This window comes from Raphanus sativus, chromosome 2 (assembly GCF_000801105.2).
Source record: "Raphanus sativus cultivar WK10039 chromosome 2, ASM80110v3, whole genome shotgun sequence".
NCBI lineage: Eukaryota > Viridiplantae > Streptophyta > Magnoliopsida > Brassicales > Brassicaceae > Raphanus > Raphanus sativus.
This window is the reverse complement of record NC_079512.1, coordinates 533,908-546,849: the sequence shown is the minus strand read 5'-3', so window position 1 is coordinate 546,849 and position 12,942 is coordinate 533,908. Positions and strand designations below refer to the sequence as shown.

Here is a 12,942-nt window from a genome sequence, read left to right as displayed (position 1 = left end):
CAAATTTATACTCTCTGTGGACCATCTTAACTTTTATTAATATGGAGACTAGATATGATGCAACACCTATATATAAGTTGATGGCGTAAACCCATGAGAGCAGGACATCCAATAGCATCTTAGAGTTAGCTCACATGCAATAAGATCGCCAAAGGTTTTGAGAGCAATAACAATTAATTTTGGTTCTCAGCTTAGATGATGATGAGTTTTTATATACAATGCATGTATACAAGTTGTATTATCCCGGTATACTATCAAGTTGGCAAATAAATTCTTAGATAATAAAAGTTCTAATTCAAGTCTCAGGGCCATAGCTGAAGTTTGTTTTCATAATATTTAAAACATTGACTTGGCCTATTTTTGACGGCATTGATGAAGTCTTTTTCAGTTCATACATATAATTAGATTAGATTTTTGATTGGTTAAACTTGAATTTTATTGCAAAATCTTGAATTCTTGAATTCATCGCTGAGGTTCACACCTAACCGTGGTTAGGATTTGAAGTTGCAAGTAATCTCATATATGCCTCTTACTCATCATGAAACTGTTAATAATCTTGGAGAGCATGACAATGCATCATCTGTTTCTTAGACATAACATCTACTTGAGCAAATAGCTTTATTTGTTTTTGATCAACAGAAATTGTTATATAAACATATAATAACCATGATGGTTTCTGTTTACATTCGATGTACAAGCTACACAGAGGTTTCAATTAACAACACACTGATTTGCTCACTACATTATTTAAAACACACAAGACCTGTTTTATCACAAATTTACAGAATCTGGAAGGGGCACTCGTTAAAATCCAGTCATATACCGGTTAACCTATCAATACAATTCAGTAACCTTCCAAATCAAAAGACGTGGATAACATATTGGGACATTGATCGTATTGGCCAAAACACATTTGGAAGCCAATAAAAAAAATCTTTTGAACCAAGGTCAATATCGGCAACGTACAGCGCTTTATTCACTATCAAGAAGTGAATCAGAGACTCTAAATTGTTGCCTTCACTGAGCTAACAAAACACAACACAACCTTGTTTGAAACTAATTTTGTTAAGAGTAATATATACATATGTTAGGCCTTTTGAATGCACATGAACTATTTAAACTAGAACACGTACCAGAATATCAACCAAATTGACTTTTGGCAACGTATAGCGCTTAATACACTATTGATATAAAAAGTGTACCAGAGACTCTAATTTATTGCCTTTCGGTTCAAAACCGAAAAAGGGAAACATTTCAGAAACAATGACAAAAGAAGTGCATATCTTCAAAACAGAACTAAACTAGGCTCAGGTTAAAAAAAAAGAAGTATGCATCAACGAGCTGTGAATCTCTCAAAGTTTGATGGTAATCTTGTTTCATCATCACCGCCTATAATTCATATAATAAAAAGTAGAGAAATGGATACGAAAGCCTCAGAACCTAGAGGATACAACTCATCAAAGATATCTCAGATGGTACGGACAATCTCAAACATCACAGGCTTTATGTAACTCGGACACTATAAACAATATCGTCGCTTAATACTAAGAAGGGGAGACATAGGTGAAATAAAAAGAAGAAACGCTCTTGATTGTTGTTGTCTGAGAATCAATGCAAAAGGCGGCTTATATAACGACTATACTAGGTTACGACAAGTCAGTGTCTCGCAAATCAAAGATACCGACATGGGCCTCTTAGAGCATGCCCATTGGGGGTTTTTAAAGGGTTCATGGGCTCGGGTTCATAGGGCCGGGCAGGGAAAAAAAAATCGAAAATGGGCTAATTTCGGTGACCCGAGTCTTACGCATGATCTGTTCTTAGCCGGGTTCAAGACACGTGTTGGTTTCCCATTGGCCCCGCGTTTTCGAGTTTACGCGAAGCATTGACCGAGACCTTTCATTTTTCATTTCTTCTTCGATACCTAGGGTTTGGTTCTCTGAAAGGCGATTGCGAGGCGATTCTGGTGCGACGGCGATTTCCGAAGCTTTTGACCATCAAATCGACGACGAACGGTCCCCTCCACGAGCTCAGGTCAGTATCGAGTAGATTCTCCACAATTTTGAAGCGTTTTGGGTCTCGGGGAATCTCAATCGATTTAGGGTTTTCATATTAGGGTTCAAAATCGAGTTGGGGCTTTCGATTAAGCGTCATGCGGGGTTGTATTGGGGGAGTTATGGTTGGTTTATCGGGGATTATAAATTGAATTGGGGATTTAGGGTTAGGGTTCGAAATTGATTTGGGGGTTTTACAGGTTACGGTTCTTAATCGATAGTGTGGGTTTCGTTTTATGGTTTTAAATTGTGTAGACGGGTTTATTGTTTCGTTTCATCATATTGAGCTAATGAGTTTTGTGAATGATTTGTTTGTGCTAGAGATGGATCCCGCAGCAGAGAGAAGAGACATGAAGAGGAACATTGAGTACAACAACAGCTTGATGTATGTTGCTGATTCAGAGTACGGGATACCAACAAGGTGTTACTGTGGTGGGAGAATGATTGACGAGGTTCAGGCGAAGGAGGAGAAAGACACTCTTCCTGAGAAGCGGTTCTTCACATGCATAAACTACGAGGTAAACAACTCCTTCTATCTTTGTTTATATTTTTTTGTGTTCTTTTCTTTATTGATTTTGATGAGTTTTCTTTTTTTTATGGGTTAACCAAGCCTGATGGCCTCCATTATCGTCAGCCTTGGGTTCATGGTGTCCAGGAGGAGATCGAGAAGCTGACTAACCGCCTGGAGAAAGCTGAGAAGGTGATCAAGGAGGTGCCCATCCTCAATCAACAGATTGAGTCACTAGAGGTTAGTGATGCTGTTTTGATGTTGTTTCATTAGTTTAGTTAAAGAAAACGTTTTGATGCTGTTTTGATGTTGTTGTTTACATGTACAGGAACAGGTTAAAAGCCTCTCGGGCGAGGTGGATGCTCTCAGAGTGAAGGTCGCTGACCTGAAGATGGTCTGCTTCGATTGAAAAGCAAAGGTAAATGTTTCTGTTTCTGTTTCTCTGGTTCGAATCATGTTTGTGTTTTTTTTTTTAATATGTTAACCGTATATAAACTGAACTACAAGTAGTTCAGTTTATAAATTAACTAAAACTACAACTTTAAAATACAACTAAAACTTTAAACTACAAGTACAAGTAGAACTAGTTCTCTTAAAAACGATAATAAATTGTATCTGTTTTGTGGTTGGTTGCTGTGATTTGATTGTTAGAGTTTAATGCATTTGCGATAGAGAGTTGTTGTCTAATGAATGTTTGGTTGTTAGAGTTTAATGTACTAGCCAAAAATAGTTTAAAAAGATAGCAAATCCACATCTAAAACACACACACATATCAAACCAAAAACCGAAACCAAAATGGAATATGTACCCCAAACCTCCCAAACCTCTCTTCAGAGAAGAAAGTGGTCAACCAAAGAAGACGTTGTGCTCATCAGCGCTTGGTTGAACACCAGCAAGGATGCCATCGTGAGTACTGACCAGAAGGCCGGAGCGTTTTGGAAGCGAATTGTTGACTACGTCAACGCAAGCCCTCAGCTCAGTGGCCAGGTTCCTAGAGAGTGGAGTCAGTGTAAGCAGAGGTGGGGAAGAATCAACGAGCAGGTGTGCAAGTTTGTGGGCTGCTATGAAGCGGCTGTCAGGGAGCAAGCTAGTGGCCAAAACGAGAATGATGTCATGAAGGCTGCCCATGACATCTTCTTGAATGATCTTGGCATCAAGTTCACGCTTGAACATTGTTGGAGGGAACTTCGGTTCGATCAGAAATGGAAATCACTCGCTGTGCCCAAAGAAGGTCCCAAGGAGAAAAGGAAGGAAGCTGCGGAGGTGGTGGCTGAGGAGGAAGGTGCGGATGTTCGGCCTCCTGGTGTCAAGGCTTGCAAAGCAGCCAAACGCAAGAGGCATGGTTATGATGAGATACATAGCATGCTTGCTGTGAAAAAGGAGATACAGCAACAGAAACTCCTAGAGTGTCTCCTTGCCAAAGACCCTACCCATCTAACTGCAAGCGAAATCACCCTCATGGACAAACTCATTTCTCAAATGATTTGAGATGGGTTTGTACTTCTATCGATTGTTTGATTGCTGTTGTGGTAATATGATAGCTTAAGTTTTTCATTTGTACTTCATGTTGATAGGTTGATAGATATACATTGTACTTCTTTTGTTTGGTTGCTTTGTGTATTTTATTATGTTTGGTTGCTTTGTACTTCTTTTGTTTGGTTGCTTTGTACTAAATCATTGTTTATTTTGTCTTGCAGGTCACGGGCTGTAGTGCAACTTGTATGGCAGGAAGGAAGGAAGGAAGGAAGGTGTTGAACTTGTAGCTTTATGTTTGTAGTGTATCACGGGAAGTGTAGTATTTTGTTTCTTTCTACACTTGTTTTCAATTCACGGGTGTACCCACTTTGTACTTGTTTGGTTGCTCATGTGTTTCACGGGTAGCAACCAATTTTCTACTACTTGTATCGGCCATGTACTCTCTGTTCTCTATATATAAAGCAGGTCTTTGTTTATGAAATTTGTCCTCTCTTCTCGATATCTCTCTTTGCTCTACTCAGTCTTTACTCTTCTTTAACTCTTCTCAATTGTCCACTCTTTGCTCTGCTCTTCTTTACTCTTCTCAGTCTTTACTCTTCTCTCTATCTCAACCACATACACTACAACAATCAAGGCAAGTATCAAAACAAGTTAACGTGACTCTTCTTTACTCTTCTCTCTATCTCAACCACATACACTACAACAATCAAGGCAAGTATCAAAACAAGTTAACGTTTGTCTTCTTTACTCTTCTCTCTATCTCAACCAATTTTTTTTATAACTCTTCTCTATACCACAAGTATTAAAGTAGTGAAACATATAATTTTTTTTTATATAAAAACATATGTTTGTTATTAAAGTAGTGAAACATATAATTTTTATTTTTTAAAAAAATAATGTTTCTTATTAAACAAGTGAAGCCTTTTTTATTTATTTTAAAACAGTTATGTTTCTTATTAAACAAGTGAAGTCTTATTTTTTTATATAAAAATTATTAAAGTAGTGAAACATTTTATTTTTTATATAAAAATTATGTTTTTTAAAAAAAAAAATTGTTTGTTATTAAAGTAGTGAAACATATAATTTTTTTTAAAAAAATAATGTTTCTTATTAAACAAGTGAAGCCTTATTTTTTTTAAAAAAAAAGATATGTTTCTTATTAAAGTAGAATTGTCCATTTCTTTTTAAAAAATAATATTTCATTTTGGTTTAGTAGGAAGGAAGAAGAGTTCAAGTGATGTCTTTCTCATCAGATGATGCAGCAGATAAATTAATTGAAGATACGTTAGACCAACATGTTGATAATTTTATCGACCAACAAGTTGATAATTTCATCGACCAACAAATTAACAAGCCGAAGAGACGAGCTTATATCGAAAGACATAGGGAGCAAGGCCACCAAGACCTTTGGAACGACTATTTCAGTGAAAATCCTACATACCCACCAGAAATGTTTAGGCGGCGTTTTCGAATGACCAAGCCATTGTTTCTTTCTATTGTCGATCGCCTGAGTAATGAAGTTCCATACTTTCGTCAAAGACCAAATGCTCACGGAAGGTACAGGCTATCTGCACTTCAAAAGTGTACTGCGGCTATACGTATGCTAGCATATGGTCAATCGGGAGATACGTATGACGAATATCTCCGATTTGGTGAGAGTACCGCACTTTTATGTTTGGAGAAGTTCAACGAAGCGATAATACAATTGTTTGGTGATGAGTATCTACGAAGACCTACACCAGCTGATCTTCAACAATTACTCGATATCGGAGAGGTACGCGGATTTCCGGGAATGATAGGCAGCATCGACTGTATGCATTGGGAGTGGAAAAACTGCCCAAGGTCTTGGAGAGGGCAGTACACACGAGGTGACGGAAAGCCGACCATTGTCTTAGAGGCTGTGGCATCACAGGATCTTTGGATATGGCACGCATTTTTCGGTTTACCAGGTACCCTCAACGATATTAATGTTCTCGATCGGTCACAAGTTTTTTCTGACATTATACAAGGTCGAGCTCCTAAAGTTAATTTCACGGTCAACAGCCACAATTATCGTATGGCGTACTACCTTACAGATGGAATTTATCCAAAATGGTCAACATTTATCCAATCCATCCCACTACCTCAAGGTCTTAAAGCTGAGCTTTTTGCTGAAAAACAAGAATCCGCCAAAAAAGATGTCGAACGTGCTTTCGGAGTTTTGCAATCGAAGTTTGCAATAGTAAAAAATCCTGCTCTACTATGGGACAAGGAGAAGATTGGAAAGATTATGAGAACTTGTGTCATACTACACAATATGATAGTGGAGAACGAACGAAACACATATATTCTGTCCGATACATCTGAGTTCGAGTCAGGAGAGTCAAGCAGGAGTTCACAGGTGGAAATCTCGCAACCTACGGACTCCCCTTCCAACTTCGTTAATAGGCATGGCATTCAAGCTCAAATTCGGGATCAACAGAAACATGATCGTTTGAAAGCCGATTTAGTTGAAAATATATGGCAAAAATATGGTAATCTAGATGAATAATCTTTGTATGTTTTTGAATTTCCATTGTATTAAATAATTTTTTTAAAAAAAAATTAAAAAAAAAAATAAAAAAATTTAAAAAAAAAATAATATTATTTTATTCTTATGAACCCCATTTTCGGGTTCACTAATGGAAGACCAAAATTAATACGGGTTCGTCACTATTCACGGACCCACCAAAAAACAATAAAAAAATCCCTATGAATCTCCCCTTGGGGTTCACTAATGGGGATGCTCTTATATTTTCTAAACCATCTCAAATGGGCAGTATATATAGGCCTACGATATAGTGCATTCAAAATTATTCGGCCTTCTGTAAATTCTATATACACGTTAGTAACGTTTAGCTTTGGATGTGTAATATTTTAACAGGCTGTAACATTGGACTCATTGCTTTTGCTAGTTCACATTAATGGACAATAACATTGGACCCACCCTAAAATCACCGTGCTTCCAGCAAATAAGCAAACAAGCAAGCAGGAAGAAGATAAACGATAGACTAGGCGCTTGGCTACACGGTTTAGTTATAATTCAGTTTTAAGTTCGCGTTTTGCTTTTAATTCAGTTTTAGTTATCATATGTTTTAGAACTTACAGTGTTCTTATACCATAAGCAAGTGCAAAGCTAAACGATTCAGTAATGAAGTTTGCAAAGAATTAATGCTTATTGATAAATGACAGTAGTCTATTACACCAAATCTCTATGTTTTTTCCTTTCTCGTAGTTGCAGATACTGAAACAGAACCAAAAAGAAGGAACCAAACCAAACATTAAAAGATCTAGCACCTAACAGAACCAAACCGCCTTTGTAGAAGGTGAGAAAATAAGTAGAAAGTCCTTCTGCAAGAACCGGTGTGTGTGTGTGTGCGTGCATGCTTAGCGGCTGGCTGCTACCAAAGCCATGTGCTCTATAAGGTCAAGCACTCGGTTGCTGTAATGTTAAAATAAGAAAGGACGTTTAAAGTGGTTTGAGATCTGATTTTGAGTAATAAACACGAGACAGAGAAACGAGAAGTGTTACCTGTAACCCCATTCATTGTCGTACCAAGAGACAAGTTTCACAAAGGACTTGCTCAATCCAATCCCAGCATTGGCGTCAAAGATACTTGACCTGTTATCACAAGATCATCATCACAACATTGGTCAGACGACAAATCAAGATTCAGATGGCTTTGCAAGAAAAGAAGAATAGACCAACCTTGAATCACCCACGAAGTCATTGGAGACGACATCTTCATCTGTGTACCCGAGAATGCCTTTTAGAGGTCCTTCCGAGGCATACCTGTTAAAGAGGAATCATGAGAGGGTTACTACGAGTTGAACATTAAACTCATGAAAAACAACAATATTGTTATGGGGAAGCATCATACTTAATGGCCGCTTTAACATCTTCGTAAGAGGCACCTTTCTCAAGCCTACAGGTTAAATCCACAACGGAAACATTTGGTGTTGGTACACGGAATGCCATTCCCGTAAGTTTCCCGTTCAGTTCTGGCAGAACTTTACCTACAGCCTGTTTCGAACGGCGAGTTAGGAGGATAACTACATTGTTGTACAAATGGTACTACCTTGGCAGCACCGGTTGAGCTAGGAATGATGTTTTGACTAGCTCCTCGCCCTCCTCTCCAGTCCTTCATAGATGGTCCATCAACAGTTTTTTGAGTAGCTGGATAATGAAAGGAAAGACAAACCAAAACATGAAGGTTAGTTTTACTAGGCAGGTAAGGTAATATACAGTGATTTACAGCAGGAGAGCAAGAGATGTAGACCAGTGGTTGCGTGGACAGTTGTCATCAAGCCTTCAAGAATACCAAATTCCTCATGCACCACCTGCCAAAATAAACAGTTAGTTGAGCTTAACGGAGCTCTTAGCAGTGAGGGGAAGAGTGTGCAACATTACAAACCTTAGCAAGAGGAGCAAGACAATTGGTGGTACAACTAGCATTGGAGACTATATCCATGTTTGGTTGGTATGTCTTCTCATTTACACCAACAACAAACATGGGCGCGTCAGCTGAAGGGGCAGAGATGATTACTTTCTTTGCACCACCCTACAAAACCAATCAAATATCAAGCAACCATATGTCAACTTAAATAAAACAAGTGTGTATGAAAATGCACCTTTAAATGGGATGCAGCCTTTGACAGGGTGGTGAATACACCTGACGACTCAACAACATAATCAGCTCCAAGATCAGCCCAAGGGATCTCAGCTGGGTCTCTGAAGAGAGAGGGTTAAAGAAGATGTCAAGTACTAAACTGAGAAAGCGTGTTATCTGATGTGCAGAAACATCATGCCACTTTGAAAGGATACCTCTTGCTGACAACATTGACCTTCTTCCCATTGATCTCCAAAGTAGAATCATCAATGACATTGATGGTTCCGTTGAAGTTTCCATGAGTAGAATCGTACTTCAACATGTAAGCCTGTGGATACAGGAACAAAAGATCTACATCAAATTTGAAAGCCAAACAATTGTTCATCGTAAAACAAAGAAGACAGAGCAACTCAAATTGAAAACAGAGCACAAATAGCGTTTCAAAATACAGTATAGTCTGCCTGCAAAAGTTTACAAAAATACATATATAGCCTGATAAAACAGAAGACATGATTTACCATGTACTTGGCGTCAATGAAAGGGTCATTGACTGCCACAACGTCAATATCATCCCTGGATGTTGCAATACGGAGAACCAACCTTCCAATCCGACCAAAACCTGTGGAAATTCATAGAAAAAAAAAGAGAGCTTCCATAAGACGTACAAAACTTGGGGACTCAAAAAAGATAATCATGAATCAAGAAAAGCACAACATACCGTTGATCCCAACCTTAGTCTTGCCAGTGCTACTTGACCCTACACAAACCAATCACCAATAAGCATACATCAACAAACAAAACACATCCACTAAAGTAATATATTTTTCCTTGCTTACTTTGAAGTGCAGGTGGAACTTGCGTAGCCGTGGCCTTGATGGGTTGCACACTTGTTACATTGCATCTTCTGTACATTTGAAACATAATAAAAACTCTTAAAGAAGTGAAAAATTGAAATTTTAAAAAATAATTCAACGAGCTGAGAGAGTTTTGCCAGAGAACTGTAGAGACAATGATGTTCCAGCAGCACCAGAAAATCTTGATGATGTGAGGCTGCGATTGAATCCAAGACTTGCAGACACCTGAGTATATTTGACACAACATAAATAAACAAAACAACAACAAAAAAAAAAACAGCTTAACAAGTCCAATAATCTCGAGCATAGAACTTAGGTTCCAGCTAATTGTTAAGCTAAACCATCTAAAGATAACTAGGCATTCTAATAAACCAAACGGCATGCAGTTTCAACGATGTAAAAAACACAAACGACACGCAGTTTTAACGTCACCATTACACTGAGAAACTCAGAACATAGTAGTGGAAAATTAAAGACAAAAACTCAAGCAGATCAAAGCACGAATCGAGCAGTAAAACATGTAAAAAATAACAGCAGTAAGAGGCGAAAACGTCGATCTCTGACCTTAGAGTGATCACACGACGGCGACGAGAAAAGGTCAGGGCGAGGAACAGCGGCGGCGGATCTGAGGAGAGAAGAGGAGGCCATTGAAAATGAAAGAGAGATCTCTCGAAAAACCCTAAAAACACTTTCGGTGGCTTATGGGAGTAGAGTAGAGCCAAACCACCCAACAAATATAAATAAGAATCCAAAAATGTTGGCAACGGAGTTTTTTATGCGACTACGACTCTGACCCACTGTTGCAGAGAGAGAGACGACACTCTTTTTGGACTATAATAAAAGCAAAATTTGATTTTGATAGGTTGCGAATCTGGTGTGGTCCCACCTATAAAGTCTCATTTACTAATTAATGCAATAAATCAACGGTTGTGAATTTGTTAGCGTATCATAATGCGCTTGGGCCTCGGCCTCAATTTGAACTTCTCTTGTCGTTTTCGGGTTGAGAGAGATACTCAACCTCTTGGTGATGCCACGTCAGACGGATCTGGGCCGGGAGTTTCAGAAAGGCCCTGTCTGTTGATGTCAACTTCAGGAAACTTTTCACAAACCTGACCTTTTTTCTATAAATGGACCAAGCTTCAACACCAGATCCAAGCAACATCTGATCCACAATGAGGGAACAAACATTCATTAACCAGACAATATTTCTTTTCTGATTTGAACTAACCAACTAATGATTGATTAGTGGGCTCTTTTGTCTCTCACCAGGGATTCATGAAACTGCACTAGATCTTGTAGGCACAAGCTGTGTTTAAATAGGACACTCACCCATTTTGGAACCAAACCAGAGACTCAGACATGTTTAGTCTTTATTTCAAAAGAGATTTAAAGTCATTGCATAACAAATCAGTGTACAACAATGAATACCTAATCAATGATATCAAGTACTCGTCAAACAAATTCACAGAAAGTATGTTCAACTTAGTTCGCCGTATATACAATAATAATGTATTAGCAAAAAATGGTCCTCCTAATGGATTATTTTTTAACGATTTTATGTATCCTCCTATATGGTTACACCATCATTGTATTCTGTGACTGACAAATTTCAAGTTAATAAAATTATTATTTAGCCGAAAAACAACTTAACCCGATTTGAATCATGTAAATCAATTTTGATAAAAACTCTATTTAAAAATCCCCTTCTTATTAATCAAGAAGCATTTTTAAAGAGTAACTTTTAGTTTGTAAGTTATTTACGGGTGTGCCATGCTGATGTGTCGGCACCATATTCATTTTCAGCCCATTTATATACTCACCATCAATTCACTAGAATAATTACATATGAATGCCATTGTGATACATGTGAATAATCGACTTATATAATATACTCTCATCGTCGAACATAACTAATTTATTCGCATTCAATTTCTGATGCATCCGTTTATAGCAACCTTAATTTACTGCATTTAATTTCGTGTATTAATTAAATGCCTTTAATTTATTGTGTTTAGTTTCGTGTGTACATATATAGCAACCTTTCTTGAGCGACTTTAATTTGGTGTCGATTTTGGTAACTACTATGATTGTCATTTATGATCCGTCCATAATAATTAAACAATCATTCCTTTTATCATTCATTCATTTTCAAAATAGGTAATTATGCTATCATTCTAGGATTGACAATTATGAGTCAAAAATATCGGATATTAATTGCATCGGAAAAAAAACTTCGTGTCCAAGATATAAACCTATATATATGATAGTGGTCATTCCGAACAAAACAAGTCGTGTAGAACAAATGTAAGTGTGATTATATAAGGTTTCCATTTACTTTTATTGCCTTATAATTCGTTTACATGTTGCTCCTTTTTATTGTCTGAAACATATCCGTCTAATGGTTTTCAGGATTTTAACCGTAGCATTTTCAAGCGAGAGACATGAATCGTAGTGGAGCTTTATCTTTCGAATTCACAGGTTTTTTTAATTCACAGTTTTTTTTTAACTTTTAAGTATATTACTTTGAGCTTCACATTTCTAAATAACAGGTTTTCGGCGAAAGACTAAGAATCCAAGATCAACGAAAGACTAAGGATCTTGCAATTAACTATGGTTGATTTTTCATCTGTAAGTTACCAAAATCTGATTTGATTGTGGTTTTTTATGAAGTTTGAGAACTCTGAGCATTTTTAGTAACTAATGCAGGCTACCGAAAGATGATTTGAAATTAACTATGGTTGATTCGAACTCTAGCCTTTCATTGTCGAATGAAGTGTCTGAGAAGCCTCACAGCTTTACCTTTCTAAGTCGGTAAAAAAATACTGACCTGCTTTACCTTTCTAAGTCGATTTTTTTTTTCAAATTAAGCAACAAGTAGCTTTCCTTATTTGTTTTATATTTACTTTTAAGAATATTATATGCAGCTGTTGGTTACTCTTTGTTATTTTACTATTTTTGATTAGCAGTTATATTATTTCGGTAAATGCATAGACTTGATTTTTTTGGATTGTTGTTTATTGATTATTAGCTAAAACAATATGTACTCCAAACTTATTTTTGAATCATTTACCCATTTAAATATCATAGTACCATATATTTATCATACCTAAGCAAAAATGGTTTAACAATTAAATTTTATCCCCTTACTATTAAAATAGAAACAATTTTGAAAAAAAACCTTAAAAGGTAAAATATTAACAGAAATGCCATTATTGGATACGTGGCAAGCAGGTATGTCTTCTCAGGCAAATGTTAAAAAAACCATCGCTAACTCTAGGAAATTACGCGAATTGCCACTCGCATGCAAGGCCTTATTTATTCCTCATATAATATTATACCATAGTTTTCTATATGTTTCCTTATCTCGATCTCCCTTTTATATTTTTCCCCATTTATCAATATATTGTCATCTCCTTCCCATACAC

At 37.0% G+C, this 12,942-nt stretch overlaps 3 protein-coding genes and 2 non-coding genes across 5 annotated transcripts; 2 read left to right on the top strand and 3 right to left on the bottom strand.

Moving 5' to 3' along the window:
- Positions 1 to 1,303: 1,303 nt before the first annotated feature.
- Positions 1,304 to 1,391, bottom strand: LOC130508902 (small nucleolar RNA snoR116). The gene has a single exon (XR_008943086.1). It is a non-coding gene; the product is annotated as a small nucleolar RNA snoR116 (small nucleolar RNA).
- Positions 1,392 to 1,428: 37 nt separating this feature from the next.
- LOC130508903 (small nucleolar RNA snoR117) lies at positions 1,429 to 1,503 on the bottom strand. Its single transcript, XR_008943087.1, has one exon. It is a non-coding gene; the product is annotated as a small nucleolar RNA snoR117 (small nucleolar RNA).
- A 1,851-nt stretch (positions 1,504 to 3,354) lies between these two features.
- LOC108830642 (glutathione S-transferase T3-like) lies at positions 3,355 to 4,047 on the top strand. The gene has a single exon (XM_018604238.1). It carries the CDS (start codon positions 3,355 to 3,357, stop codon positions 4,045 to 4,047), a length of 693 nt encoding a protein of 230 aa, XP_018459740.1.
- A 1,212-nt stretch (positions 4,048 to 5,259) lies between these two features.
- On the top strand, positions 5,260 to 6,257 carry LOC108830631 (uncharacterized). The gene is made up of 2 exons (XM_056996871.1): positions 5,260 to 5,984; positions 6,079 to 6,257. Exons 1-2 carry the CDS (start codon positions 5,273 to 5,275, stop codon positions 6,255 to 6,257), a joined length of 891 nt encoding a protein of 296 aa, XP_056852851.1. The 5' UTR covers positions 5,260 to 5,272.
- Positions 6,258 to 7,205: 948 nt separating this feature from the next.
- On the bottom strand, positions 7,206 to 10,324 carry LOC108818779 (glyceraldehyde-3-phosphate dehydrogenase GAPCP1, chloroplastic). Its single transcript, XM_018591717.2, has 14 exons — positions 10,082 to 10,324; positions 9,663 to 9,742; positions 9,500 to 9,567; positions 9,382 to 9,420; positions 9,182 to 9,282; positions 8,879 to 8,991; positions 8,686 to 8,785; positions 8,469 to 8,615; positions 8,334 to 8,394; positions 8,133 to 8,230; positions 7,935 to 8,077; positions 7,763 to 7,846; positions 7,586 to 7,675; positions 7,206 to 7,495 (listed from the first exon to the last, which is right to left on the bottom strand). Exons 1-14 carry the CDS (start codon positions 10,163 to 10,165, stop codon positions 7,441 to 7,443), a joined length of 1,263 nt encoding a protein of 420 aa, XP_018447219.1. The 5' UTR covers positions 10,166 to 10,324; the 3' UTR covers positions 7,206 to 7,440.
- Between the last annotated feature and the right edge of the window lie 2,618 nt (positions 10,325 to 12,942).